Source organism: Pongo pygmaeus, chromosome 6 (assembly GCF_028885625.2).
Source record: "Pongo pygmaeus isolate AG05252 chromosome 6, NHGRI_mPonPyg2-v2.0_pri, whole genome shotgun sequence".
Taxonomy (NCBI): domain Eukaryota; kingdom Metazoa; phylum Chordata; class Mammalia; order Primates; family Hominidae; genus Pongo; species Pongo pygmaeus.
Genome location: NC_072379.2, coordinates 9,816,622 through 9,843,555, shown reverse-complemented (window position 1 = coordinate 9,843,555; position 26,934 = coordinate 9,816,622). Strand labels below are relative to the sequence as shown.

General features: G+C 55.3%; 1 protein-coding gene across 13 annotated transcripts; it reads left to right on the top strand.

The window, feature by feature from the left end:
• The first annotated feature begins 11,810 nt into the window (after positions 1 to 11,810).
• GIGYF1 (GRB10 interacting GYF protein 1) lies at positions 11,811 to 26,796 on the top strand. Of its 13 annotated transcripts, none has more exons than XM_063668177.1 (28): positions 11,812 to 12,118; positions 16,728 to 16,981; positions 17,565 to 17,691; positions 17,768 to 17,832; positions 17,976 to 18,081; positions 18,175 to 18,304; positions 18,402 to 18,497; positions 18,675 to 18,786; positions 18,884 to 18,992; positions 19,244 to 19,284; positions 19,470 to 19,640; positions 19,854 to 20,107; positions 20,207 to 20,312; positions 20,822 to 20,959; positions 21,157 to 21,254; positions 21,412 to 21,583; positions 21,690 to 21,856; positions 21,969 to 22,069; positions 22,149 to 22,289; positions 22,387 to 22,487; positions 22,673 to 22,755; positions 22,861 to 23,001; positions 23,075 to 23,293; positions 23,531 to 23,718; positions 23,825 to 23,985; positions 24,072 to 24,235; positions 24,314 to 24,443; positions 24,519 to 26,796. In XM_063668177.1, the coding sequence occupies exons 5-28, from the start codon at positions 18,047 to 18,049 to the stop codon at positions 24,617 to 24,619; spliced, it is 3,159 nt and encodes a 1,052-aa protein (XP_063524247.1). In that variant the 5' UTR covers positions 11,812 to 12,118; positions 16,728 to 16,981; positions 17,565 to 17,691; positions 17,768 to 17,832; positions 17,976 to 18,046; the 3' UTR covers positions 24,620 to 26,796. The 13 variants fall into 13 exon arrangements, with proteins under 13 accessions (XP_054352364.1, XP_054352363.1, XP_054352365.1 ...); XM_063668179.1 differs by having other exon boundaries at positions 11,813 to 12,118; positions 23,534 to 23,718; positions 24,536 to 26,796; XM_054496400.2 differs by having other exon boundaries at positions 11,814 to 12,118; positions 24,536 to 26,796.
• Positions 26,797 to 26,934: the final 138 nt, after the last annotated feature.

The following is a 26,934-nucleotide window of genomic DNA, read 5'->3' as shown; positions in this document are numbered from 1 at the left end:
GCTCTGCGGCACGCGACCCCGGAGCAGGGACTTGCCGCCCCCTGGCGGGCAAGATGGGGAGGACGCGCGCCGGATTCGTGGCGCTCAGGCCAGTGGAGTGGGGGCTGTGCCCAGATGGGCATAGTTTCTGCAGTTCCCTTCTGAAATGAGTAGGACCTGCTGCACTGGGGACCTTGAACTACTCTGTTTGCCCAGCATTCAAATGGGGATGTTCACAGCAGGTCCACCATATTGCACATGCATTATATTGAATGGCTAGCTGTATAGCTTCTGTCTACAAACTTGCATGCATTTAGTTTTGAGACAGGGTCTCACTCTATGGCCCAGGCTGGACTGCAGTGGTGTGATCTCAGCTCACTACAACCTCTGCCTACCAGGTTCAAGCGATTCTTGTGCCTCAGCCTCTTGAGTAGCTGGAATTACAGGCGCACACCACCGCACCCAGCTAGTTTATTTCATTTTTTGGAGACAGGGCCTTATTCTGTCACCCGGGCTGGAGTGCAGTGGTGTTAACACGGCTCACTGCAGCCCTGAACTCCTGGGCTCAAGCGATCATCCTGTGTCAGCTTCCTGTGTAGCTGGGACCACAGGTGTGTGCCACAACGCACGGCTGATTTTTTTTTTATTTTTTATTTTTTGTAGAGATGGGTCTCACTTTGCGGCCCAGGCTGCTTTTGAACTCCTAGGTTCAAGCGATCCTCTCACCCTGGCCTCCCAAAGTGCTGGGATTACAGGTGTCAGCCACTGGGCTCAGCTCAGCCTAAACTTGCTTTTTTTTTTTTTTTTTTTTTTTTTTTTTTTTTTTTTAAAAGACAGGGTCTCAGTCTGTTGCCGAGGCTGGAGTGGAGTGGTATGATCACAGCTCACTGAAACCTCCGCCTACCAGGTTCAAGCGATTTTTGTGCCTCGGCCTCCTGAGTAGCTGAGATTTTAGGCCAGGCCACTGTGCCTGGCCAATTTATTTCATTTTTTTGAGACAGGGTTTTACTCTGTCACCCAGGCTGGAGTGCAGTGACGTGAACATGGCTCACTGCAGCCCTGAACTCCTGGACTCAAGCCATCATCCTGTGTCAGCTTCCTGTGTAGCTGGGACCACAGGTGTGCACCACAATGCACGACTAATATTTTGATTTTTTTTTTGTAGAGATGGAGTCTCACTTTGTGGCCCTGGCTGGTTTCAAACTCCTGGGCTCAGGCGATCCTCCCACCTTGGCCTCCCAAAGTGCTGGGATTACAGGTGTGAGCCACTGTGCTCAGCCTAAACTTGTCTTTTTTTTTTTTTTTTTTTTGAGACAGGGTCTCAGTCTGTTGCCCAGGCTGGAGTGCAGTGCTGTGATCACAGCTCACTGCAGCCTCTACCTCCTGGGCTCAAGCAATTCTCCCGCCCCAGCCACCTGAACAGCTAGGACTACAGGCATGCACTAGAAGTTAATCCTTGGTATTGAAATTTTCAAAATGTTGGCCGGGTGCGGTGGCTCACGCCTATAATCCCAGCACTTTGGGAGGCCGAGATGAGCGGATCACGAGGTCAGGAGATCGAGACCATCCTGGCTAACACGGTGGAACCCTGCCTCTACTAAAAATACAAAAAATTAGCCGGGCGTGGTGGCAGGCGCCTGTAGTCCCAGCTACTCGGGAGGCTGAGGCAGGAGAATGGCGTGAACCCATGAGGCAGAGCTTGCAGAGAGCCGAGATGGTGCCACTGCACTCCAGCCTGGGGGACAGAGCGAGACTCCATCTCAAAAAAAAAAAATACATATATATAATATATATATATATATATATATATATTTGAAATGTTCACATAATTATTGGGACTGATTCATTCCTCCACACATGATGTGCTTCCTCTTTCCCATATCCTGTTAATTGTAGCAGTTGCGGGCATTTGTGATGACAGGATATACAGATGGCGCCACACTTGAGTACTGGAATGCTCTGAAGTCAAGCATATGCCACAGGGCTTGAGACCGTGGGCATCACCTGTAGTGTCTTTTTCCCCAACTCCTGTCTCCTTGGTCCTAGGGAGGTCTGGCTCTAATTGCTAGTTTCCAGAGATTCATTCCTTTTTTTTTGCGACGGAGTCTCGCTCCGTTGCCCAGGCTGGAGTGCAGAGGCACGATCTCAGCTCACTGCAACCTCTGACTCTCAGGTTAAAGCGATTCTCCTGCCTCAGCCTCCTGAGTAGCTGGGATTACAGGTGAGCACCACCACGCCCGGCTAATTTTTGTATTTTCAGTAGAGATGGGGTTTCACCATGTTGGCCAGGCTGGTCTCAAACTCCGGATCTCAAGTGATCCTCCCACCTTGGCCTCCTAAAGTGCTGGGATGACAGGCGTGAGCCATTGTGCCCAGCCTCATTTTTAAGCTTTGGATCACAGGAAGAAGCAACAAGAAACTATACCCAACTCAAAACATTTTAGGAGAATCATAAAATTGGTCCATTTAGAAGGTAGAGTTGGGTCCATTAAGTTATTGTTGCAAGAGGTTGCATATTCAATGATCAGTTATATAAAATAATGTTCTCATAAGTATGCTTTTCATAATCTGTTTTATCATACATGTAACATTCAAACTGACAAATACACTGACTTGGGAATAAAGGATATGAAAACACTGGTTTAAAAAAATGGGGATGCTAATTCCTTTCTTGCAGTTGAGTTGTGAAACCCAAGGTAATGTTGTAAACTGTAAACCTACACAGGTGAGTTGGCATATTTATGTCTCCCAGGCCCTTCTCAGTTCCCTAGGATGGAGTCTGACTCCATTTGATCAAAGGTTGAAGAGAGTTCAGATTCTAGAGAAATTTGCTCCCAGCACCCCATTTCAATCCCGTAGTTCTTTACTTTACTTCAGATTCTTTCATTAACCACAAGATTGGGATTGAATTGGAAGATCCAACATATTATAGTAAAGATACTAATTCTCTTCAAATTAATCTACAGGGGCCGAGCGTGGTGGCTCACGCCTTTAATCCCAGCACTTTGGAGGCCAAGGTGGGCAGATCACTTGAGGTCAGGATTTCAAGATCAGCCTGGCCAACATGGTGAAACCCCGTCTCTGCTAAAAATACAAAATTAGCCGGGTGTGGTGGCACGCACCTGGTACTAATCCCAGCTACTCAGGAGACTGAGGCAGGAGAATAGCTGGAACCCAGGAGGCAGAGGTTGCAGTGAGCTAAGATCACGCCACTGCACTCCAGCCTAGGCAACAGAGCGAACTCCTTCTCAAACAACAACAACAAAAACCCAAACTGATCTATAGACGTAATGCAATTCCTACAAAAATCCCAGCAATTTTTTTGTATTAAATATAGACGTTTATTCTAAACTTTATATGGAAAGGCAAAAGAAGTAGAATAGTTAAAACCACTTTGAAAAAGTTGTTGGAATCACACTACCTGATTTTAAGACTTACTATATAAATACAGTTATCAAGAAAGTATGGTTTCCCCAGTGGGATAGACACAAAAATCAGTAAGATGGAATTGAGAGCTCAGAAATAGATTCACAGAAGTGCAGCCAACTACCTCTCTTTAAAAAATAATTTTTGTTGTTGTTGTTTATAAGACAGTGTCTCACTTTGTCACCCAGGCTTGGAGTGTAGTGGCACAATCTTGGCTCACTGCAGCCTCGACCTCCTGGGCTCAAGTCATCTTCCCACCTCAGCCTCCCAAGTAGTTGGGACTATCAGCACGCGCCACCATACCCGGCTAATTTTGTTTTATTTTTTGTAGAGACGAGGTCTTACTATGTTGACCAGGCTGATCTCAAACTCCTGGACTCAAGCAATCCTCCTGCCTCAGCTCCCTCAAAGTGCTGAGATTACAGGCGTGAGCCACTGCCAACCAACTTGTTTTTGACAAAGGTATAAAAGCGTTTCAATGGGGAAAGGACGATCTTTTCAAGTGGTGCTGAAACAATTGGACAAATAGGCAAAGAAATGAGCCTCAGCCCTATGCAAAAAGTTAATACAAAATGGATAGTAGATCTAGGAAAAAACTTCATGGTGTAGGGTCAGGTGAAGAGTTTTGTTTTTTTGTTTGGTTGTTTTTTTGAGACGGAGTCTCACTCTGTTGCCCAAGCTGGAGTGCAGTGGCGCGATCTCAGCTCACTGCAACCTCTGCCTCCCGGGTTTAGGAGATTCTCCTGCCTTAGCCTCCTGAGTAGCTGGGATTACAGGCACATGCCACCACGGCCAGCTAAAGGTGAAGAGTTCTTAGATGTGACTCCAAAAGCACAATCCATAAAAGAAAAACAATTGGGCTAGGCACAGTGGCTCATGCTTGTAATCCCAACACTTTGGGAGGTGGAAGCAGCTGGATCACCTGAGGTTAGGAGTTCAAGACCAGCCTGGCCAACATGGTGAAACCCCCTGTCTACTAAAAATACAAAAAATTAGCCGGGCGTGGTGGCATGCACCTGTAATCCCAGCTACTCAGGAGGCTGAGGCAGGAGAATCGCTTGAACCCGGGAGGTGGAGGTTGCAGTGAGCTGAGATTGCGCCATTGCACTCCAGCTTGGGCAACGAGTGAAACTCCATCTCAAAAAAAAAAATTGATAAATTGGACTTCATCAAAATGTTTAAACATTTGCTATGTGAAAGACCACATTAGTAAGATGAAAAGAGAAGCCACAGATTGGGAGAAAATATTTGCAAATCATATATCCAACAAAGGACTTGTTTCCAGCATATATAAAGCACTCTCTAAGCTCGAGAGGTAGAAACCAAACAACCCAATTAGAAAATGGGCAAATCCAGCCTGGGCAACATAGTGAGATCCTGTCTCTACAAAAAATTTAAAAATTAGCCAGGCCTGGTGGTGTGTGCCTACAGTCCCAGCTACTCAGGAGGCTGGGGTAGGAGGATTGCTTGAGCCCAGGAGGACAATACTGCAATGAACTGTGGTCATACCACTGCACTCCAGCCTGGGCGACAAAGTGAGGCTCTGAGAAAGAAAGAGAGAGAGGAAGGAAAGGAAGAAAAAGTGAAGGAAGGAAGGGAGGAGAGAGAGAAAGAAAAAACAGAAAAAAGGAAGGAAGCACGCAAGCAAGCAAGCGGTGGCTCTTGCCTGTAATCCCAGCACTTTGGGAAGCTGAGGTGGGTGGATCACCTGAGGTTGGGAGTTCGAGACCAGCCTGGCCAACATGGTGAAACCCTCGCTCTACTAAAAATATAAAAATTAGCTGGGTGTGGTGGCAGGCGCCTGTTAATCCCATCTACTCGGGAAGCTGAGACATGAAAATTGCTTAAACTTGGAAGGCAGAGGTTGCAGTGAGCCAGGATCACACTATTGTACTCCAGCCTGGGTGACAGAGCAAGACTCTGTCTCAAAAAAAAAAAAAAAAAAAAGAAAGAAAGAAAAAGAAAATGGGCAACTCTCAAACAGACATTTCAGTGAAAAAGAGTATAAGAATGGTAAATAAGCACATCATAAGATGTTCAATATCACTAGCCATTAAGGAAATACACATGAAAACCATGACGAGCTACCAATAACACGTATTGAAACGGCCGAAATACGAACAATACCAAGTGTGGATGAGAATGCAGGGAAACTGGATCTCTCATACATACACTGCTTGTGGAAGTGTAAAATCGTACAGCCATCCTAGAAAACAGTTTGGCAGTTCCTTCTAAAATTAAATGTACACTTACCAAATGACCCAGCAAGAATATTTCTCGGCATTTAAAAATCTGTACATGAACATCCATTGCATTTTTTTTCTTTTTTTTTTTTGAGATGGAGTCTTACTCTGTCGCTCAGGCTGGAGTGCACTGGCGCAATCTCAGCTCACTGCAACCTCTGCCTCCTGGGTTTAAGCAATACTCCTGCTTCAGCCTCCCAAGTAGCTGGGATTACACGCGCATGCCACCACGCTCAGCTACATTTTTTTGTATTTTTAGTGGAGATGGGGTTTCACCATCTTGGCCAGGCTGGTCTTGAACTCCTGACCTCGTGATCTGCCTGCCTCAGCCTCCCAAAGTGCTAGGATTACAGGCATGAGCCACCGCGCCCAGCCCGTCCATAGCATTTTTATTTGTAATAGCCCAACTGGAAGCAACCCAGATGGCTTTCTTTTCATATTAATTTATTATGTAGAGATGGGGGTCTCCCTATGTTGCCCAGGCTGGTCTTGACTTCCTGTACTTAAGCAATCCTCCCGCCTCACCCTCCCAAAGCACTGGGATTGCAGGTATGAGCCACCGACCTCCAGATAACTTTTGATCAGTGCATAGTAAACAATCTATGGCATATCCATCCCATGGAATATTACACAGCTATAAGGGATGGATCAAGGTGACCTGTTAGGCTGCGAACATACCAGTTATATTACATAATACTGTGCTGAACTGCTCATATTGTAGTGTGCAAGACAAGGTGAGCATGATCGCGTGACCTGTGCTGAGGGGACATGAATAGGATTGGGTGGATCCCCAAGGAGAGACAGCCAATATCATCTTGAGGTATCCAAGGTTTTCCAAGAGGAAGTAATGATTAGGCAGAGACAGGAATGTTTAGCAGTAGGTCCTATATCCTGTTCCCTTTTTTTTTTGAGACAGGGTCTGGCTCTGCCACCCAGGCTGGAGTGCAGTGGCTTGATCTCCACTTATTGCAACCTCCGCCTCCCTGGCTTAAGCAATCCTCCCACCTCAGCCTCCTGAGTAGCTGGGACTACATGTGCACACCGCCACACCCGGATAATTTTTGTATTTTCTGTAGAGATGGGGTTTTGTCATGTTGTGCAGGCTGCTCTTGAACTCCTGGGCTCAAGCGATCCTCCCGCCTCAGACTTTCCCAAAGTGCAGGGATTACAGATGTGAGCCACTGTGCCCGACCCATATCCTGTTGCAATGGGGAGGTCTGAGCCCTGGCAGGATGGGGAGAAGAGGAGGAACCAGTAAAAGTCGGAGAAATAGCAGCTAGTGAGGTGGGAGGAAAACCAACAGAATATAGCATCCAGAAAGCCAGGTGAAGATGGGATTTCTGGAGGGAGTGACCTTCTATGTCACTGGCTGGTAATAGGTCATGTAAGATAATGGACCAGTAGATTTCACAATGTGGAAGTTATTGGTGACTTACAACGCAGTTATGTTTGGTTGAGCAAAGAACTTAGCTCAGGGCCAAAAGTAATTCTGAATGCAGTAAATTAATTTTAAGGCCCATTATGTCTGATAATTAACAATAAGCACAGTTTATGAGCTATCACTCCATTACTCAGGTCGTGTGTCTTTCCATGGTACCTAAAATATGTTTTGCAAACTCTGATATCCACATAAATATTAAGGCTCGCAATTTAGGTGGGTGAAGACAAGCTCTGTAATAAACCGATTTGACAATAAACCAATCTGACAACAAGACAGTCCTTGACAGTCCTTATCTCCTTGCATGCATTTCTTTTTTTTTTTTTTGAGACGGGGTCTCGCCCTGTCTCTCAGACTGGAGTGCAGTGGCCCAATCTCGGCTCACTGCAACCTCCGCCTCCAAGGTTCAAGTGATTCTCCTGCCTCAGCCTCCCGAGTAGCTGAGATTACAGGCGCTCGCCACCACACAGGCTAATTTTTGTATTTTTAGTAGAGACGGGGGTTTCACCATGTTGGCCAGGCTGGTCTTGAACTCCTGAGCTCGTGATCCACCTGCCTCGGTCTCTCAAAGTGCTGGGATTACAGGTGTGAGCCACCGCATCCAGCCCTCTCCTTGCATTTCATCGAAGGAAAACACTGAAGAGGAATCTGCCATTAAGAAAAAAAAAAGTGGGGACGGGGCAGGCGCGGTGGCTCACGCCTGTAATCCCAGCACTTTAAGAGGCCAAGGCAGGTGGATCACGAGGTCAGGAGATCGAGACCATCCTGGCTAACACGGTGAAACCCCGTCTCTACTAAAAATACAAAAAATTGGCCAGGCGTGGTGGTGGGCGCCTGTAGTCTCAGCTACTCGGGAGGCTGAGGCAGAAGAATGGCGTGAACCCAGGAGGCGGAGCTTGCAGTGAGCCAAGATCACGCCACTGCACTCCAGCCTGGGGATCAGAGGGAGACTTCGTTTCAAAAAAAAAAAAAAGAAAAGAAAGAAAAAAAAAGGGCCAGGAACGGTGGTTCACGCCTGTAATCTCAGCACTTTGGAAGGCCGAGGCAGGCGGATCACCTGAGGTCAGGAGTTTGAGATCAGCCTGACCAACATGGCAAAACCCATCTCTACTAAAAATACAAGACGCTTGAACCCGGAGGGGCGGAGGTTGCACCACTGCACTCTAGCCTGAGCAACACAGCAAGACTCTGTCTCAAAAAAAAAAAAAAAAAAAAAAAAAGAAAGAAAAAGAAAAAAAGAAAAGAAAGGCTGGCTGTTTGGTCTGCGTGAGACCACTCTTTCATCTCCATTAACCTTCTAAACAAATCTCTTTGTTTAGTTAAAAAGTTTGCAAATTTAGAACACAGACCAAGACATTTTACAGAGCAGCACCTGAACAAACAAAAACACATTAGGTCCAAGTTATTTCTTTTTTGTGAGACAGCGTTTCGCTCTTGTTGCTCAGGCTGGAGTGCAACGGCGTGATCTCTGCTCACTGCAACCTCCGCCTCCTAGGTTCAAGCGATTCTCCTGCCTCAGACTCCCTAGTACCTGAGATTACAGGTGCGCACCACCACGCCTGGCTAATTTTGTATTTTTAGTAGAGACGGGGTTTTTCCATGTTGGTCAGGCTGGTCTCGAACTCCCAACCTCAGGTGATCCGCCCGCCTCGGCCTCCCAAAGTGCTGGGATTACAGGCATGAGCCACCACGCCCGGCCAATTAGGTCCAAGTGATTTCTTTGTAATTTTTTAATTCTTAATGGGAGACTCACAGTTCTTTTTTGTTTTTTATTATATTTTTTCACTTTTCTCTCTTTTTGAGTCAAGAACTCACTTTGTTGCCCAGGCTGGAGTACACAACCTTGTCCTTCTGGGCTCAAGGAAGGACAAGGTTTATTAGCAGCATGAGAACTGACTAATACAATCAGGGTAGAAGACTAGAGGGGTCTCCCTGGATCTCCTGGACACCAGTTTGTGACTTTGGACAAGTAATCCCCACCAACTGTAAAGTGTGAACACTGATGCTGAAGTCATCAGAAATTAAAGCCTATAGACTCCCTCTTTGAGAAAGGAAGCTAGGTGGCAGGGCACGGTGGCTCACGCCTGTAATCCCAATACTTTGGGAGGCCGAGGCCAGCGGATCACTTGAGGTCAGGAATTTGAGACCAGCCTGGCCAAAACGGTGAAACTCCGTCTCTACTAAAAATACAAAAATTAGCTGGGCGTGGTGGCGCCCACCTGTAGTCTCAGCTACTCAGGAGACTGAGGTGGGAGGATCGTTCGAATCCAGGAGGTGGAGGTTGCAGTGAGCTAAGATCACACCACTGTACTCCAGCCTGGGCAACAGACCGAAACTCCATCTCGAAAAAAATTAAAATATTAAATAAAATATAAAAACAGACAGCAGGACAGACACAGTGGCTCATGCCTGTAATCCCAACACTTTGGGAGGCCGATATGGAAGGACTACTTGAGCCCAGGAGTTCGAGAGCAGCCTGGGAAACATAGTGATACTTCAGTCTCTACAAAAATTTAAAAGTAAAAAATAATAGCTGGGCCAGGCGCAGTAGCTCATGCCTGTAATCCCAGAACTTTTGGAGGCTGAGGCAGGTAGATCACCTGAGTTCAGGAGTTCGAGACCAGCCTGGCCAACATGGTGAAACCCTGTCTCTACTAAAAATACAAAAATTAGCCAGGCATGGTAGCACACACCTGTAATCCCAGCTACTTGGGAGGATGAGGCACGAGAATTGCTTGAACCTGGGGTCAGAGGTTGCAGTGAGCTGAGATCACTCCACTGCACTCCAGCCTGGGCAACAGGGTGAGACTCTTTCTAAAAAATAATAATAATAATAAATAATACCCGGGCATGGTGGTGTGCCACTCCCTGCAGTCCCAGCTACTCGGGAGGCTGAGGAGGGAGGATCACTTAAGCCTAGGAGGTTGATGCTGCAGTGAGCTGATTGTGCCACTGCACTCCAGGCTGGGCAGCAGAGCAAGACCCTGTCTCTTAAATAAATAAAATAGTTAAAAAAGGAAAACAGACAGGAAAACTCCAAGTGCAGAGAAGCCTAGTAGTACTTGGTGGGGGAAACAAAAGTTGTTCCAGGTATAATAGTTCCTGAAGTCAACACTCTATCATGGCAAGACTAGGCACTCAAATTCCAAGTCACGAACTTACCTTTTCCTTGTTTTGAGGATTACATTGTGTTGGGCGACAGCTCTTTTAGGCTTCTGGGAAGTAAGGTATACATTCTGGAGTAACTTCCAAAGAAAAAGGTGAAAGCATACGCGGAACTTTCAAGCCTTGAGAAAGTTTAGCGAGTCGTTCTTGAAAAGTCCTTTTCTTAAACAAAGGGGGTTTCAGTCACCTCACATTTGCATAGCAGTTTCTCTCTTGTCAAAGCCTTTCACATTCACTTATTTTAATTCTTACAGTACTCAAGGAGGAGTGTGGCGTTGGGGGTCGGGGGTTGGGTGCAGAGCAGTGTTAACATCCTTCTGTAAGAGAAACAGAGGCTTTTGAGAGGCCAGGCGTGGCGGCTCATGCCTGTAATCCCGGCACTTTGGAAGGAAGATCATTTGGGTCCAGGAGTTCAAGACCAGCCTGGGCAACATGGGGGAAACCCTGTCTCTACAAAAAAAAAAAAAAAAAAAAGCTGGGCGTGGTGGTGTGCCCTGGTAGTCCTAGCTACTCAGGGCGCTTGAGGCAGGAGGATTGCTTGAGCCCAGGAGGCGGAGGATGCAGTTAACTGTGATCAAGCCACTGCACTCCAGCCTAGGCGACAGAGCAAGATTCTGTCTTGGAAAACAAACAAACAACAAATACAATAAATTTAAAAAATTAGTTGGGTGTGGTGGCACACGGCTGTAGTCCCAGCTACTCAAGAGGCTGTGGCAGGAGGATCCCTTGAGGCCAGGAGTTCAAGACCAGCCTGGGCAATGTTATGAGACACGCCACCCGCCCCCGTCTTTACAGAGAATAAAAAAGTTATCTGGGCGTGGTGGTGCACACCTATAGTCCCATCAATTCAGGAGGCTGAGATGGGAGGATTGCTTGAGACACGGGAGTTGGAGGCTGCCGTAAGCCGCGATCGGGCTAGTACACTGCAGCCTGGGCGACAGAGTGAGACCCTGCTTCAAAAAAATAAATAGGGGCAGGGCGCGGTGGCTCACGCCTGTAATCCCAGCACTTTGGGAGGGCGAGGCAGGCGGATCACTTGAGGTCAGGAGTTCTAGACCAGCCTGGCCAACAAAAATAAGCCGAACGTGGTGGTGTGTGCTTGTAATCTCAGCTACTCAGGAGGCCAAGGCATGAGAATCACTTGAACCCAGGAGGCGGAGGTTGCAGTGAGCCGAGATCGCGCCACTGCACTGCAACCTGGGGGACAGAGCGACACTCTGTCTCAATAATTAAATAAATAATAAAAATAAAATAAAGAGGCTCCTGAGAGTCAACTCATCTGCCTGAGCCACTTATTTCACACATCCTAGGACGCCTGATGAAGGGTTCTGGATTTTATTGTCTCCTGTCATCCAGGCGGGCTTCGTGGAGGAAACCGGACCACCAGAGAGGCCGCGGCCTCGGTCCCAAGGGTCGCGCGTCGCGGGGCCGGGGGAGGTGGGAGAGAGGGGACCGCTCCGGGGCGGACCCCGCCCGCAGCTGGGGGCCCCCGTCACGTGACCAGCCGGGCGCCCGGGTCACGTGCCGGGGCGGAAAAGGGGGGGCTGTCGGGGGCGACGGGCGTCCGGGCAGTGGCGCGCGGGGCACGCGAGCAGCGCACGAGGAGAGGTGGCGCGGGCCGGAGCCGCGGAGGGAGGTCGCGGCGACGGCGGCGGCGGCGGCGGCGGCGGCGGCGGCGGCGGAGGGGGCGGCCCCGCGTCCGCGTCACGTGGTGCGAGGCGGGCAGCCATCTTGCTACAAACACAAACACAGAGGAGCGGCCGCCGCGGGAGCGCCAGCGCCCCCTCCCCCGCCGCAGTCGCCGTCCCCGGCCCCCGCCCGCAGCGCGCCGCCCACGCCCCGGGACCGGACCCTCGCGCCGCCCGCGGTAAGCGCCCGGCGGCCTGGTGGCCCCGCGGCCCCCGGCCCGCAGCCCAGCCCCGGGGCAGGCCCGCCCCCGACGCCGCGGCGGCCGCGCCGAGCCCGCGAGCTAGGGAAGCGCCGGAGCCAGCGCGCGGGCCGCCAGCGAGGACCCTCCCCCGTCTCCTCCCCGAGGCCGCCGCCGCCCGGTGCGTCCGCCCGCCCTCCCGCCCGCTCCGGCCCCTCCCCGCCGCCGGGACCCTCCCCCAGAGCCGGCCAGCCTCGGGGAGGCCCCGGGAGGCCGGCGCCCGGCTTAGGGGGCGACCGCTCGCCCCCCTCGCACCTGGCGCCCCTCCCTGAAGGGCACGCCGTCCTCCCGGGCCGGCGCGCTGCCTTCCACCCCCGCGCTCCTAACGGTCGCCCCCGGGCCCCTGCCAAGCCCAACCCTGGGCCGCCTGGGGGCCCCCGACCCTAGCGTCCTAGGGTGCCGGGCCCCGCGTTTCTCGGAGTTCTCCCCAGCGCGCCTTTGGGTTCCCCTCGGAACGATCTGGGCCTTGCGGTTCCCCAAGTCCAAGCGTTCCACGACTTTGGCCAACATGGAAGCCTTCCCCTCCACCCAGGCGCCTCGCCTGGGTCCTCCTCACCTCTGTTTCCTTTCGCTCCGGCGATCTTAGTGCTGGGTCATTGGGGTCTCCTTCTTCCCAGTTGCTCGGCCGCGGGAAACACCTTCCTTAGCAGAGACTACTGCTTGCCCTCCCCGTCCCAGGCCAGGCCCTTCGGTGCAGCAGCTCCCTGGCCACAGCTCATGCCCCTCGGTGCAGCAGCTCCCTGGCCACAGCTCTCACACTTTGCCTTAAAAAAAAAAAAAAAAAAAAAATTGCCGAGTAACTTTTTAAAAGCCCCTCGTCTCTCTTCCCTGTTATACAGTCATTACTCGCATTCCCGGTCAGACTCCAGGTCTGTTGCATCCTAGTGCTGGGAACTAGGAGATGGTACATAAAGACTTACGTTAACCGAATTGTTAGCTGGATTGGATTTTTTTTTTTCTAGCCACCCAAGCCTTACTTCTCTCCTGCCTCTCAAAGTGTCGTTCTGGAAGATCGTCAGCTTTCCCATCCTCTTTTGCACTGCCCCTTCGAGTCTATATAGCAGTTTCAATTTAGAACCCCGCCAACCCCTCGCCTTTGGCATGGAAACACCATCGGTGGTACCAGTAAGGGTCTCTCCTTTGCTGCCGACATGGGGGATTTGGGGTTCTTTCTCCTTCCTGTCTTTCCTGTGCCCTTTGCAGACCTAGGCTAGCCACCCTCCACCAGGCTAGCCAGCTCCGATCTGATTTTCTTAGATTGTAGGTCTTGGTCCCCCAGCGGTCTGTCGTGCCGTTGGGAAGGATTTGAGGGTAGACCTGGACTTGGTGTCCCTGCCATTGCCTGGGGACCAGGGGCCCTCAGGGTCCCATGTGGTGGTTGGTCAAGTGGACCATGTGCTTAAACTTCTGGACTAGCTTTTTCTGCTGTTGGACACATCAGTCTTGTGTTCGTGATCTGATGCGTTAGCCCTAACTTTTACATCTGCTGTTGGAATTTGGGAATTAAAGAAAAATAGCCCACTTTAGAGGAGAGAAGATGAGAGGAGGAGGCTAGATGAAGGATGTTGAAAGTCTAACAAATGTAAAATGGCTTCAAACTCACAGAATAATGCTTGAGAGTTTGGGATGGTTACTGCCACCGTGCGCACCTCCAGTCTTGCATAGTGTCAAGGTTGTCGGGGCACGCCGTCAGAGCAGCTTCCTCCTTGTTTTCCCTGGCTGGAGCCCAAGGCTGGGCAAGTGGGCAAAAGGGATCACAGAAGGTAAAGAGTGAAAATCCTTTGAAAACTGTTAATTTGTAGACAGTTGCCAAGCGGTGGTGTGATTTGCTGGGATGGCTCAAGAGAGGAGAGAGCTGGGATAACCGACCAGCCGCGAGGAATGCGGGCTTGCATCTCTTTTTTAAGCTTCAGCCTCCTCACCCTACCACGCTTGGAGAATCTCCATCCTGAGAAAGGGCCAGGTCCCCTCCAGCAGGCCTGGGGCTGGGCGGTTGTTCCAGTGTTGGGGAATTGGGGACTGTGCTTCTGTTAAGTGGCCCTGTTCTGTGCCAAGGCACAGTGCTCCGTGTTGGAGCTAATTTTAGGGGTGATGGAGTGAGGAGATAATGTTCTTAGCTGAATGTGCACTGGGACCGCCTGTTCTCCGTCTTTTCCTTCTCTCTTGAGTTCTGAGCCCCAGAGAGCAGGCTCCCTTTCCCGCGCGCCCTGGCGCCTACTGGAGCACCCGGGCCCAACGTGTCCTCTCCCCGTGTCTCCGGCAGGGGGCAGTCTTTCAAAAGCATTGATTCAGATGCTGGGGGAGTGAGGGTAGACAGGCCCGAGAAAGAGAAGGGGTGGGGAGGGAGCGAGGAGCCGAAGTAGGCCGAGGCTTGAGGGCAGGGCCAGGGCGGGGGACAGGCTGGAAGGGGTCTGTGAGAAGGAGACCCTGAGCTGAGAAAGCTCAGGCGGGTAAGCTGAGACGGGCAGGTGGCAGTACCCCAGCCCCCACCACCTCCTGCTCTTGTCTTCATTGGACAGGGATCAGATACCTGGCTTTGAGAGCTTGCAATAGACAAACTTAGGCAGTTTTTCTTAAAAAAAAAAAAAAAAGAAAAATCTATTCTTTCCTCAAAGATTTCCTCCTGGCAGGATTTCAGATTTCCCTCGTGGGACAGTGTAATTAGAGAATGATGTCCCTGCTGTTCAGAGAGGAGAATGACCCAGCGTTCACACACCTGGCTTCCCTTGCCTTCCCCTTGGCCCAGTAGACCCCTGAGGGCTGTGCCCGTGCCCGTGCTCGTGGCGCAGAGGAGGGCGTCTCAGCACTGGCGTGCTTGGTATCTGGAGTCACATAGCTCTTGGCTGTGGGGCTGCCCTGTGCACCCCCTGCCCAGTGGTGACAACCCAGAACGTCTCTAGACTTGGCCAAGAGCCCTTTGAGGAGCAGAGGGGCCCCCAGTCCAGAACCTGTTGGAGGGTGGGAGCCCCATGGTGGCCTGCAAGGTGTGCCACTAGTTCCTTTAGTCCAAGGAAGGAGCCAGGCACCACCAGCTTCTGGCACCAGACCCTGCTGTGGGGGTGCCTAGAGAGTTAACCTCACTCTCCTGGTTTCTTCCCAAGAAGCAGGGTGGCATGGGCTTTTTCCTGCTCTGGGCCTGCTCTCTCCCCTGTCTTGGTGTTGCTGTCCTCAGGCTGCATGAGCCACTCCCCCTTTGTGTGCCCCTTGCAGCCAAGACACAGCCAGGATGGGTGACTCGAGCCGGAGGCACCTAGGAGAGCTGCCCTTGCTGCGCCTGGCAGGGGGCAGTGTGAGGCCATTGCTTTAAATTTTTTTTTTTTTTTTTTGAGACAGAGTCTTGCTCTGTTGCCCAGGCTGGAGTGCAGGGGTGCGATCTCAGCTCACTGCAACCTCCGCCTCCTGGGTTCAAGCGATTCTCCTGCCTCAGCCCCCCGAGTAGCTGGGATTACAGGCACCTACCACCAGGACTGGCTAATTTTTGTATTTTTAGTAGAGACGGTTTTGCCACGTTGGCCAGGCTGGTCTCAAACTCCTGACCTCAGGTGATCTGCCCGCCTCGGCCTCCCAAAGTGCTGGGATTACAGGCATGAGCCACCACGCCCGGCCACTTTTTCTTTTTCAAAAAATGTTTAGAATTGTTTCTCTAGAGTCGTGGCCTTGTTCTGTTACTCAGGCTGGTCTCGGACTCCTCTCTTCAAGCCTCCCACAGTGCTGGGATTATAGGCATAAGCCGTTGTGCTGGCCAGGTGGTCCCTTTTCTGTTCTACTCTCTCCCACCCTTATGCCTCCAGGATGAGCTTCTGGCCTTCTAGAAGGAATGAACTGGAGGAGGCTCAAAACGGCCTCTCCTAAGGCTGGTTTGAAGGAATGTGGGGTGTTTTTCTTGGAGTGGGGAAAACTTAGGTATGCGGTGGTTATCTCCAGATACCTTTTGTTCCCTAAAGCTTTTTTTAAAAAGTGATTATTGTGGTAAAATACACAACAAAATTTGGAGACTTTAACTGTCTCTAACTGTGCCATTCTGTGGTACTAAGTACACTCACATTGGTGTGCGGCCATGACCACCAGCGGCCCCGGGATCCCCTCCTCAGTTGAGGCTTTGGACCCTTCAGCAACAGCTCCCTGTCCCCTCAGCCCCTGGCGGCTGCCCTTCTACCTTCCTCCCTCAATGAGTGATTGCTCTAGAGACCTCATGCAAGAGAAGTAAGGGGTAGCTCTCCTTTTTTGGCTGGTCTGTTTCTCTTAGCGTCATGTCCTCAAGGCTCATCCAGTCCCCAGATTGCTCTAGGATGCCACCTGCAGTCAGTGACAGGCTGGTGGCTTTTCGTGGCATGGAGCACCCACCACCGGAGCATCCAGCCGAGGCTGAGGAAGGAGAGGTCCCAGGGGAGGCCAGCCTGGCCTTGGGTTGCCTCTGAGCCTGGTGTTTCCCCCTGGGGTGCGTGGACTCTGAGCAGGCCTTGGCTTGTCATGGGCTGCTGGCTCAGCTAGGGCTGATGGCTTTTCCCCCTCAACACCCTGGTTGAACCCCCTTCCTCTTCTTTCCCAGACTGTGGCGTCCTGGAGTTGATGGGAGCTGCAGCACCAAGCCGGGCCAGCCTCCCTCCCAGCCAGTGACAACAGCCCAGCACCTGGACCCCGCCCACCCGCCTGAGTCCTCTGCCCGGGTCCCCAGGGATGCACCGCCTCCTGAGAGTACCCTCCGTCGTCCCTTAGAGGAACAGGCTGCCACCGCGCCCCCACCAGCCTCCATTGCCCTGACCTTATTTCCACCTGATGGTGCCAGAGGCTGCTTCCCAGCCGGTATCCTGAGATCCTCGTTCCCTTGGTGGCTTGGTTGTTTGAGCCTCCATTATTGATTGGGGGCGGTGGTCTGGGTGTGATTCCTGTGGGGGAAACCAGCCCGAGGTGCCTTGGCTCAGGCTTGCCTGCCTGGAGGCCTCGTCGTGTACCCGTCTGTGGCCCTAGAGTCACCTCCTGCTCCTTTTCACTGGGTTTCTCCCCAGACCAAGCCCCTGGATTTGAGCTGCTGAGCAGCCAACTGATTTTTTTCATGAGGGAAAGAATTTTGCTCCTAGATTTATTTCTAATCCTTCTCTCCATAACTGACCTTTTCTCTGGAAGCTATTTGTGGCTCTAGTGGGTTTTTGCTTGCTTGCTTGTTTTTGTTTTATCTTTGCCCTGAACGTCCATCCTGGCCTCGGCTGCCTCCCTCCCCGAGTTCTGCACTGCGCCTCCTGTCTCAGCCTCCCAGAGAGGGTGGTGAGGGTGCCGATGCCCAGAGACACCACCTGGCGAATGGACCTCTCCCGTCACGCGGGGCAGGGCAGGGCTGCCTGCAGAGCCATGTCCTGAACCCTACCTCCTGCCCCCTGCTCTCCTTAAGGGTCTTTCCCAGATGTGAAGGTCCCTCCCAGGCTCTACTGAGGCCAGACCAATTCCCAGTGGTTTGGGGACCCTCGTTCACTCCAGCACCAGCCCCTGCCCTCCTGCTTCCCGGGCCAGGCTGCCAGGTGAGCCCCGGGCCGAGGGAGGTTGCCCTGCGGAGGCCGGAAGGACTCGAGCTTCCCATCTCCTCGCCTCCCCCAGGTCTTTCACCGTCTGGACTCATCTCTGGGTAACTCATGGTGTGAGTGGCCACGTGGCTGGCTCAGGTGAGTCCTTTTAGACCCCAGGTGACCCACCGGCTAGTCTGGGGCCCATTGTCGTGCCCACCAGGATGTCCCCCATGGAGTCCTCCCTGCGCTTTAAAGGTCTCCTTCGTGTGCTGTTTTTCATGGTCCGTATTCCCCCACAGGTGTTTGGAGAGTGAACGCCAGGTCCCCTCCTCCCCACCCCCGGCCTCTCAGAAACACGCCCAGCCCCACGATGGCAGCAGAGACACTCAACTTTGGGCCTGAGTGGTGAGTCACTTGTGCCTCGGCTGCCATGGAGATTCAAGAAAGCACAGTCAGGCTGCCCTGACCTCCGTCTTCTTCTCTCTGTGTCATGTCCAGGCTCAGGGCCCTGTCCGGGGGTGGCAGCGTGGCCTCCCCACCCCCGTCCCCTGCCATGCCCAAATACAAGCTGGCTGACTACCGTTATGGGCGAGAGGAAATGCTGGCTCTCTACGTCAAGGAGAACAAGGTGGGTGCGTGGGCGATGGGGGTTGGCGGTGGTGGCCTCTGCCTGTGGAGGGGATCTGGCAGCATGTGGTGTCTTGGCTGTCCCACCCCACCGCCAGATCCCGGAAGAGCTGCAGGACAAGGAGTTTGCTGCGGTGCTGCAAGACGAGCCACTGCAGCCCCTGGCCCTGGAGCCGCTGACTGAGGAGGAACAGGTGGGACTGGGCCAGGAGCTGAGGCTGTGGGAGCCCGGGAAGGGAGGCCATGGGTCGAGTTAGGAGGAGAGGGGCCAGCGCTGAGGAGACAGGCCGGGAGGGTGCTGTGGGGTGGGGGTGGGGGTGGGGGTGGTCGGATGCCTGGGTCCTCACTCCCGCCCCTGGCTCCCTCCTCAGAGAAACTTCTCCCTGTCAGTGAACAGCGTGGCTGTGCTGAGGCTGATGGGGAAAGGGGCTGGCCCCCCCCTGGCTGGCACCTCCCGAGGCAGGGGCAGCACGCGGAGCCGAGGTAGAGGGGTGATGGCGTGTCCTGGGGACGGGCAGATCTGGGCCGCTGACTTCGAGGACGTGCAGCAGGTTCAGTGTGCATCTGGCCTCTTCTCTAGGCCGCGGCCGTGGTGACAGCTGCTTTTACCAAAGAAGCATCGAAGAAGGCGATGGGGCCTTTGGACGAAGCCCCCGGGAGATCCAGCGCAGCCAGAGCTGGGATGACAGGTGGGGCCGGGAGGGGGTGCGGCATAGAGCAGGGCAGGCCAGGGAGGGGAGGCCTGGGTCCTGTCGCTAGAGGGTAACAGAGGCCCACCAGATAAGCCCTGTCAGAGATCGCAGTGCTCCTGACCCCTGGTTTCCTTTGTCCCCTCCCTCCCTCCACTGCCTCAGGGCACAGTGGACAAGGCATGGGGCAGTCGCACAGGGTGGCAGGGGAGGCTGTACTGTTTCTGACCCACACGTTTCCCCTACTGCAGAGGCGAGAGGCGGTTTGAGAAGTCAGCAAGGCGGGATGGAGGTACGAGGCTGCTGAGGATGGCGGCCGCGGCGGCAGGGAGGACCAAGATGGGTGGCCCAGTCTGGGGGTGCTTATTTTGGAGGTGCTGGGGGCAGGAGGGCCTGGAGCTTCCCCCCCCACATTTCCTGAGGGTCCAGGCACCACGCTGCCTTTGTAATAACTGCCCCTCTCTTCCCGTCTCGCAGCACGATGTGGGTTTGAGGAGGGAGGGGCTGGCCCAAGGAAGGAGCACGCCCGCTCAGACAGCGAGAACTGGCGCTCCCTACGGGAGGAGCAGGAGGAGGAGGAGGAGGGCAGCTGGAGGCTCGGGGCAGGGCCCCGGCGAGACGGCGACCGCTGGCGCTCTGCCAGCCCTGGTGAGGTTGGGGCCCAGTAGCATTGGCGGGGGCAGTGGGGAGCAGGAACTAATGAGAGGGTGGGCTCCTGTAGCCACGGGGAGGGAGCAGAGGCTGGCTGGTGTGGGAGCAGCTGGGACAGCAGCCCTGGAGGCGCTCCGTGAGCTGCAGCAGAGGGGGCCGCCGGCTTCGCTTGGGTACCCACTCTTCTTCTCCCTGACTTTTCCTGCGCAGATGGCGGTCCCCGCTCTGCTGGCTGGCGGGAACATGGGGAACGGAGGCGCAAGTTTGAATTTGATTTGCGAGGGGATCGAGGAGGGTGTGGTGAAGAGGAGGGGCGGGGAGGGGGAGGCAGCTCTCACCTGCGGCGGTGCCGAGCGCCTGACGGCTTTGAGGAGGACAAGGATGGGCTCCCAGAGTGGTGCCTGGACGATGAGGATGAAGAAATGGGCACCTTTGATGCCTCTGGGGCCTTCTTGCCTCTCAAGGTATCTGTGAGGAGGCGAGGGTGGGAACCTGCCCTTCCGGGGTCCTCTTCCTCCCCACCCACCCAACTGTTCTCTGCTCCCCACCCCGGCCCCATGCAGAAGGGCCCCAAGGAGCCCATTCCTGAGGAGCAGGAGCTGGACTTCCAAGGGTTGGAGGAGGAGGAGGAGCCTTCCGAAGGGCTAGAGGAGGAAGGCCCTGAGGCGGGTGAGCCACGGGGTGCCCAGCGGGCCTGGGGCCGGGTCGGGCGGGCACCGGGGTTCTTTGCCGGGCTGGCCATTGGCTACCCACCTACCGGTAGGATCAGGCTACTTAGAACTGGAAGAGTGCTGAGAGGTGGGGAGGAACCAGAGGGTAGCAGAGCTGTGTCTTCAAGGCAGTGTACCAGAAAGAAATCAAGCGTAATCAAAATGACCTTTGAAAGTCCCTTGAAGAAGCTGTAGAACCTGGAGTGAGGTCTGCGGTGTTGTGTGGTGTTGTGTGGTGCTGTGCGGTGCTGTGCGGTGTTGTGATGTGTTCCTGCCGCGTCTGGCAGCGTGGAGGCGAGGGTCAGGGCACTGCATTCCCTCCGCCATTAGTTGAGTTGACCCAAGTGAAGTGGTGGACTCGGCCCAAGGGAGTGTGACCCGCGGTGCCAGCCACACTCAAGGGCTTGTGCTAACTCGTGTGGCAGGCCCAGCCTTTGGTTCTGAACTCTGGCCATCTCCCTCTTCTAGGTGGGAAGGAGCTGACCCCACTGCCTCCTCAGGAGGAGAAGTCCAGCTCCCCCTCCCCACTGCCCACCCTGGGCCCGCTCTGGGGGACAAACGGGGATGGGGACGAAGCTGCGGAGAAAGATCCCCCAGCGGCCGAAGGTAGGAAGGGAGGATGGCCTACCTCCCGGGTGCGCTGGGGCTGTGGGAGAAAGTGCTCCCTTCTCGTGGGGGTGGGCACACAGGGCATTCACATTTAGGAGCCGTGACAAGAGCATGGTGTTCTGGAGTGAGAGTAGGCGGAGGCTATCTTGTCTCCTCCCCGCCCTTCCTTCCACCTCCTGTCTCATGCCTTCCAGATGATATTCGGGGGATCCAGCTGAGTCCCGGGGTGGGCTCCTCTGCTGGCCCACCCGGAGATCTGGAGGATGATGAAGGCTTGAAGCACCTGCAGCAGGTGTGGGGGCCTGAGAAAGCGGGAGGGACCCTTCCCACTTCTGACCTCCTGACCTGCTTGGCCCCAGCCCCGGCCCCAGCTCAAGCTCCATCCCCATCCCCATCCTGATGTTGCTGAGATTGGCAGCTGAGCCTTTTTTCTCTTTCTGGGCATCCAGGAGGCGGAGAAGCTGGTGGCCTCCCTGCAGGACAGCTCCTTGGAGGAGGAGCAGTTCACGGCTGCCATGCAGACCCAGGGCCTGCGCCACTCCGCAGCCGCCACTGCCCTCCCGCTCAGCCATGGGGCTGCCCGGAAGTGGTTCTACAAGGACCCGCAGGGCGAGATCCAAGGTACCTGTGTGGGATGGGAGGGCTGCTCAGGGCCGTTCTGGTTCAGGGTGTCTCCGGCATAGCCTGTGACCCCAGTGGTCACAGTGCTCCCTCACTCCCTGTCTAGGCCCCTTCACGACACAGGAGATGGCAGAGTGGTTCCAGGCCGGCTACTTCTCCATGTCGCTGCTGGTGAAGCGGGGCTGCGATGAGGGCTTCCAGCCTCTGGGTGAGGTGATCAAGATGTGGGGCCGCGTGCCCTTTGCCCCAGGGCCTTCACCACCCCCACTGCTGGTGAGCCGCTTCTCCCCTGCATGGAGGGACAGGGTGTGAGGGGTGCGGGCAGGAGTCCAGCAGAGTCCCCTCTTCCCTGCTGGGGGCACTGGCGGAGCTCTCACCTGAGCAGGGAAACATGGACCAGGAGCGGCTGAAGAAGCAGCAGGAGTTGGCCGCTGCGGCCTTGTACCAGCAGCTGCAGCACCAGCAGTTTCTCCAGCTGGTCAGCAGGTATGGGGGGCCTGGGGTGGGCTGGGAGAAGGCCCGGCGCTGGCTCTGTGGCCCACCATCTCCACTGTCCCATTTGCAGCCGCCAGCTCCCGCAATGTGCGCTCCGAGAAAAGGCAGCTCTGGGGGACCTGACACCGCCACCGCCGCCGCCGCCGCCGCAGCAGCAGCAGCAGCAGCTCACGGCATTCCTGCAGCAGCTCCAGGCGCTCAAACCCCCCAGGTGCGTGGTGCGTGCGAGCCCTCAGGATACAGGGTGGGGGACGGGGGCAGACCAGAGATGGATTTGGGGTCCTAAGAATCCACAATTTGCTCCTCAGAGGCGGGGACCAGAACCTGCTCCCGACGATGAGCCGGTCCTTGTCGGTGCCGGATTCGGGCCGCCTCTGGGATGTACATACCTCAGCCTCATCACAGTCAGGTGTGTGGCCTGACTGGTCCCCACCCGCAAGGCAGTCTCCGGGTGAAATGGGGTCTGGGGTCTGCTCCCCACCCTCACACACCCCTAGCTGCCACTCTGGCTGGGGAGCCCACTGTCGCGGCTGGACTAGATCAGTGGGCCCGAGTGCCCACCTGCAGCCGCCTCTGCCCCCCTGCCCCCTGCAGGTGGTGAGGCCAGTCTTTGGGACATACCAATTAACTCTTCGACTCAGGGTCCAATTCTAGAACAACTCCAGCTGCAACATAAAGTGAGTGGGCATTCTGGGGCTGAGGCCCTGGGAATGAAGGGTGGACCGAGGCAGGCCCCAAGCTGTCCCCTGCAGCTCTCCCCTCTGATGGGCCACTGGTCTCAGTTCCAGGAGCGCAGAGAAGTGGAGCTCAGGGCAAAGCGGGAGGAAGAGGAACGCAAGCGCCGGGAGGAGAAGCGCCGCCAGCAGCAGCAGGAGGAGCAGAAGCGGCGGCAGGAGGAGGAAGAGCTGTTTCGGCGCAAGCAGGTGGGTGCTCCCGAGCCTCAGCTGGCTGGGGGGAGAACCCTCGCCAGGTCCCCTCACCGTGTCCCCCTCTTAGGTGCGGCAGCAGGAGCTGTTGCTGAAGTTGCTACAGCAGCAGCAGGCGGTTGCCGTGCCCCCCGCACCCAGCTCCCCGCCCCCACTCTGGGCTGGCCTGGCCAAGCAGGGGCTGTCCATGAAGACGCTCTTGGAGTTGCAGCTGGAGGGCGAGCGGCAGCTGCACAAACAGCCCCCACCTCGGGAGCCAGCTCGGGCCCAGGCCCCCAACCACCGAGTGGTGAGCAGGCCGGGAACCTCCCGGGCACCCCCTACACGGTTTCCAGGGTGCCACAGGGAGGGGGATCACTGAACCCAGACTGGTGCAGCCCAAGCCCCAGCCCCAGCCTCTCCTGTGATGGCAACAGCTCTTGTAGCCCTCACCTCACCCCTCTCTGTTTGCCACGTAAACAAGCCTCCCCATCTGCTTTTCTGGGGTGCCTTTGTTTGAGCCACTCTGATCTTCTGCCATCTGTAGCAGCTTGGGGGCCTGGGCACTGCCCCCCTGAACCAGTGGGTGTCTGAGGCTGGGCCACTGTGGGGCGGGCCAGACAAGAGTGGGGGCAGCAGCAGCGGCCTGGGGCTCTGGGAGGACACCCCCAAGAGCGGCGGGAGCCTGGTCCGTGGCCTCGGCCTGAAGAACAGCCGGAGCAGCCCATCTCTCAGGTGGGCGTGGCACCCGGAGGTTCCGGGATGGCCCCGGGAGGGAAGGTGGCAGACCCCCCCACTCCCGCCAGCTGATTTCCAACCCTGACTCACCCACCCCCTTCAGTGATTCGTACAGCCACCTATCAGGTCGGCCCATTCGCAAAAAGACGGAGGAAGAAGAGAAGCTGCTGAAGCTGCTGCAGGGCATTCCCAGGCCCCAGGACGGCTTCACCCAGTGGTGCGAGCAGATGCTGCACACGCTGAGCGCCACGGGCAGCCTGGACGGTGGGCGAGCGGCTCCCAGGAGGTGGGTGGGACCTGGGGCTCCAGACCCGGCCAGGGGGCCCTGATAGCCCTCGCTCATCCTACAGTGCCCATGGCTGTAGCGATCCTCAAGGAGGTGGAATCCCCCTATGATGTCCACGATTATATCCGTTCCTGCCTGGGGGACACGCTGGAAGCCAAAGAATTTGCCAAACAATTCCTGGAGCGGAGGGCCAAGCAGAAAGCCAGCCAGCAGCGGCAGCAGCAGCAGGTGAGGCAGCCGGCACCAGCAGCTGGGGTGGGCTTGCCTGGCGCCTTCTGACCTTCACCCTCCTCTCCGCTGCCTTAGGAGGCATGGCTGAGCAGCGCCTCGCTGCAGACGGCCTTCCAGGCCAACCACAGCACCAAACTCGGCCCCGGGGAGGGCAGCAAGGCCAAGAGGCGGGCACTGATGCTGCACTCAGACCCCAGCATCCTGGGTGAGCTGGGCTGGGGCAGGAGCGGGACTTCCTTGGCACAGGGCAGGAGGAGCCCAGGAGAGAGCTCAGACGCAGCTTCTCCCCGGCTTCAGGGTACTCCCTGCACGGATCTTCTGGTGAGATCGAGAGCGTGGATGACTACTGACCAGCCCGGACCCCCAGCCCCTGGGCTGTAGGCTGGGGCAGCCGCGGCGGCGTGGACCGAGGGTCCCAGCCTGCAGGCTCCCCGCAGGGAGCAGAGGAAGAGGCAGGGGCGGGGTCCCCAGCACTTGTTACAAACACACGATGCACCTTAACTCACCCACCACGAGGCACTTTACAGACTGGGGGAGGGGGTTTTTCTTTTTATTTTTTTTAATTTTAAATGACTTTGAAGAAAACATTAGGAGAGGCAAAAATGTTGTTAAAAACTAGACTCTAAACACCCCTTCCTGCTGTGAGGATAGTGGGTGTGACAATGGAAGGTCCACAGAGGTTTTTGTTTTTTTTTTTTAAGAAAAAAGATGAAAAATGAAAAAAAAAAAATGGTTAGGAGGCTGAAAGAAAAAAACACACTGTTATTTTGGGGCAGTGGGGACACAGGCCCCGTGGACCTGACCTGCCTGGCCCCCAAGGCCACACTTACCCCCCCGGAAGGTGGGTCATGGGGTAACTGGAAACTGGGGGCCAGCAGTTTGCACAGGAGGCCTGTCTGAGCCCCGCCCGCTGGGCCCGCTGTGAGCAGCTCCTGTCACCGTGGCTGGCTGAGGTGTCCGGGGTGGGGCCAAAGCCCCTTGGCTTCGCTGCTCTGGGGGACAGTTGCACAAATTGGACGAGCGGCCCCAGCTCTCTGGCTGCCATCTTGGGCTGGCTGAGGAGTAGACAGGAGGAGCCAGGCCGTGCCAACCTCTCTGGCTGGCAGGGTGGGGCAGCAGGACTCTGACTCTGGCCCTGGTGAGGGGCGTCTCCCACCGCTGCCATTTTGGGGGACACCCTGGGTTTGAACCTGAAAGCCCCAGCTCTCTGCCTTGCCACGTGAATGTATTCTTTGGGCCGCAAGCCCCCGCCTCACCCCTGCCTGGCTCCTGCCTCACCTCTGTGAGTGGCGGGGGTGGATGATTGCTCCGGAGGCTGCAGAGAGAAGGCTGAGCTGTTTCTCCAGTGAAGGGGGCAGGAGGAGGGGCCTCAAAGGCAAGGAGTGGGTGGCTTTGGGCTTAGGGTTACAGTGGAGGGGCTGCCGCCTGGGGCCACAACCTGTAGCCAGCTCGTGAGGTGTGGACCACCCAGCTCTGCACCTGACCCCTCCGCTGACCAAATGGGAGAGGAGCTTGTGGCCTCCCGGGTCTGATACGATGCGCTTTTTACCGTTGGGTAAGGTTGGGGTGAAGAGAAGCGTGCGGCTCCTGGGTCAGAGGAGGCTGCCCCTTCTGTTGCTCATCCACTTCTTATTCCCAGTCCCCTACTTGGGTTCGTCTCCTCCCATTTTGGGTTTTGTAACAGTTCTGTCTTTTGGGTTTCTCATCCAGCTCCTCCCATTGACCTCATTGCTCAGAGTGCAGTATTAGGGCAAGGCTTCGCCACTGCCTCCCTCCATGAATGTATTTCTCCCTCCTGCCCTGGGGACATGGGGAGTGGCCCGTTTCTTTCCCCATCTAGTCCCAGAAAAATGGTGTTTGGTTTTTTGTTGTTGGAATTTTTTTTTTTTTTTTTTTTTTGCACCAAAGTGGCAACTAGGTCAGTGATGGGGGATCAAGCTGGCCTCGGGGTGGGGGGCCCCCACCTGCCTCTCCCTGGTTCCCACAGTGTTAGCGTTCCTGAAAAGACAATATTCTCTCTAAAGCAATAAGGGGTGACGGGCCGGGGGGAGTGTTTGCTGCTGCTGGCCCCCAGCTCCCCTTCCCTCTTGCCAGGTGTGGGGGAGACTCCTGTTGTGACTGAATGTAACCCCCCCACCTCTGCCGCAGCCAATGCAGGGGAAGGGGGACACTCTTCCTGCCCCTTCTCCCCAGCTAAAGAGACTTTGGACTTAGGGGGCCCATGAGCCTGGAGAGGCCTTAACCCTGTGAGGAAGTATAGGGGGAGCCCTCTCCCACCCCCATCCCCTTCTGAGAGTGGTCAATGTTTACAAGCCCCTGAGCCCCCCTGCCCAGGGACTCAGACCCTGTTGCTGTCCTTCCCCGGCCCCGGTCTTCCTGGGCCCTCGCTGCTCCCCTGCCCTTCCTGGGGTTGGGGTGGGTGCAGGGGTCACCGTGTTCCCTGTCTGCCTTGTACCCACAGTCTCCCCGCCCCCTCTCCACCCTGTGTGACTTTCCTCTCTTTTACCTGCTCCTGTAAATACTCCCTTCTCCCAATAAAATTTGATGTGTGTTCTCCCGTTCTGCCTCCGCTGCTCGTTATCTGGGGAGAGCCACAGGGATGAGTGGCTCCAAGCAGGGCCCGCCTGGTCAGGCTGGCTCTGGTCAGCAGCCTGATGGAAACCACGGCGGGGGCTGCTTATCCGAGAACCTCTGGA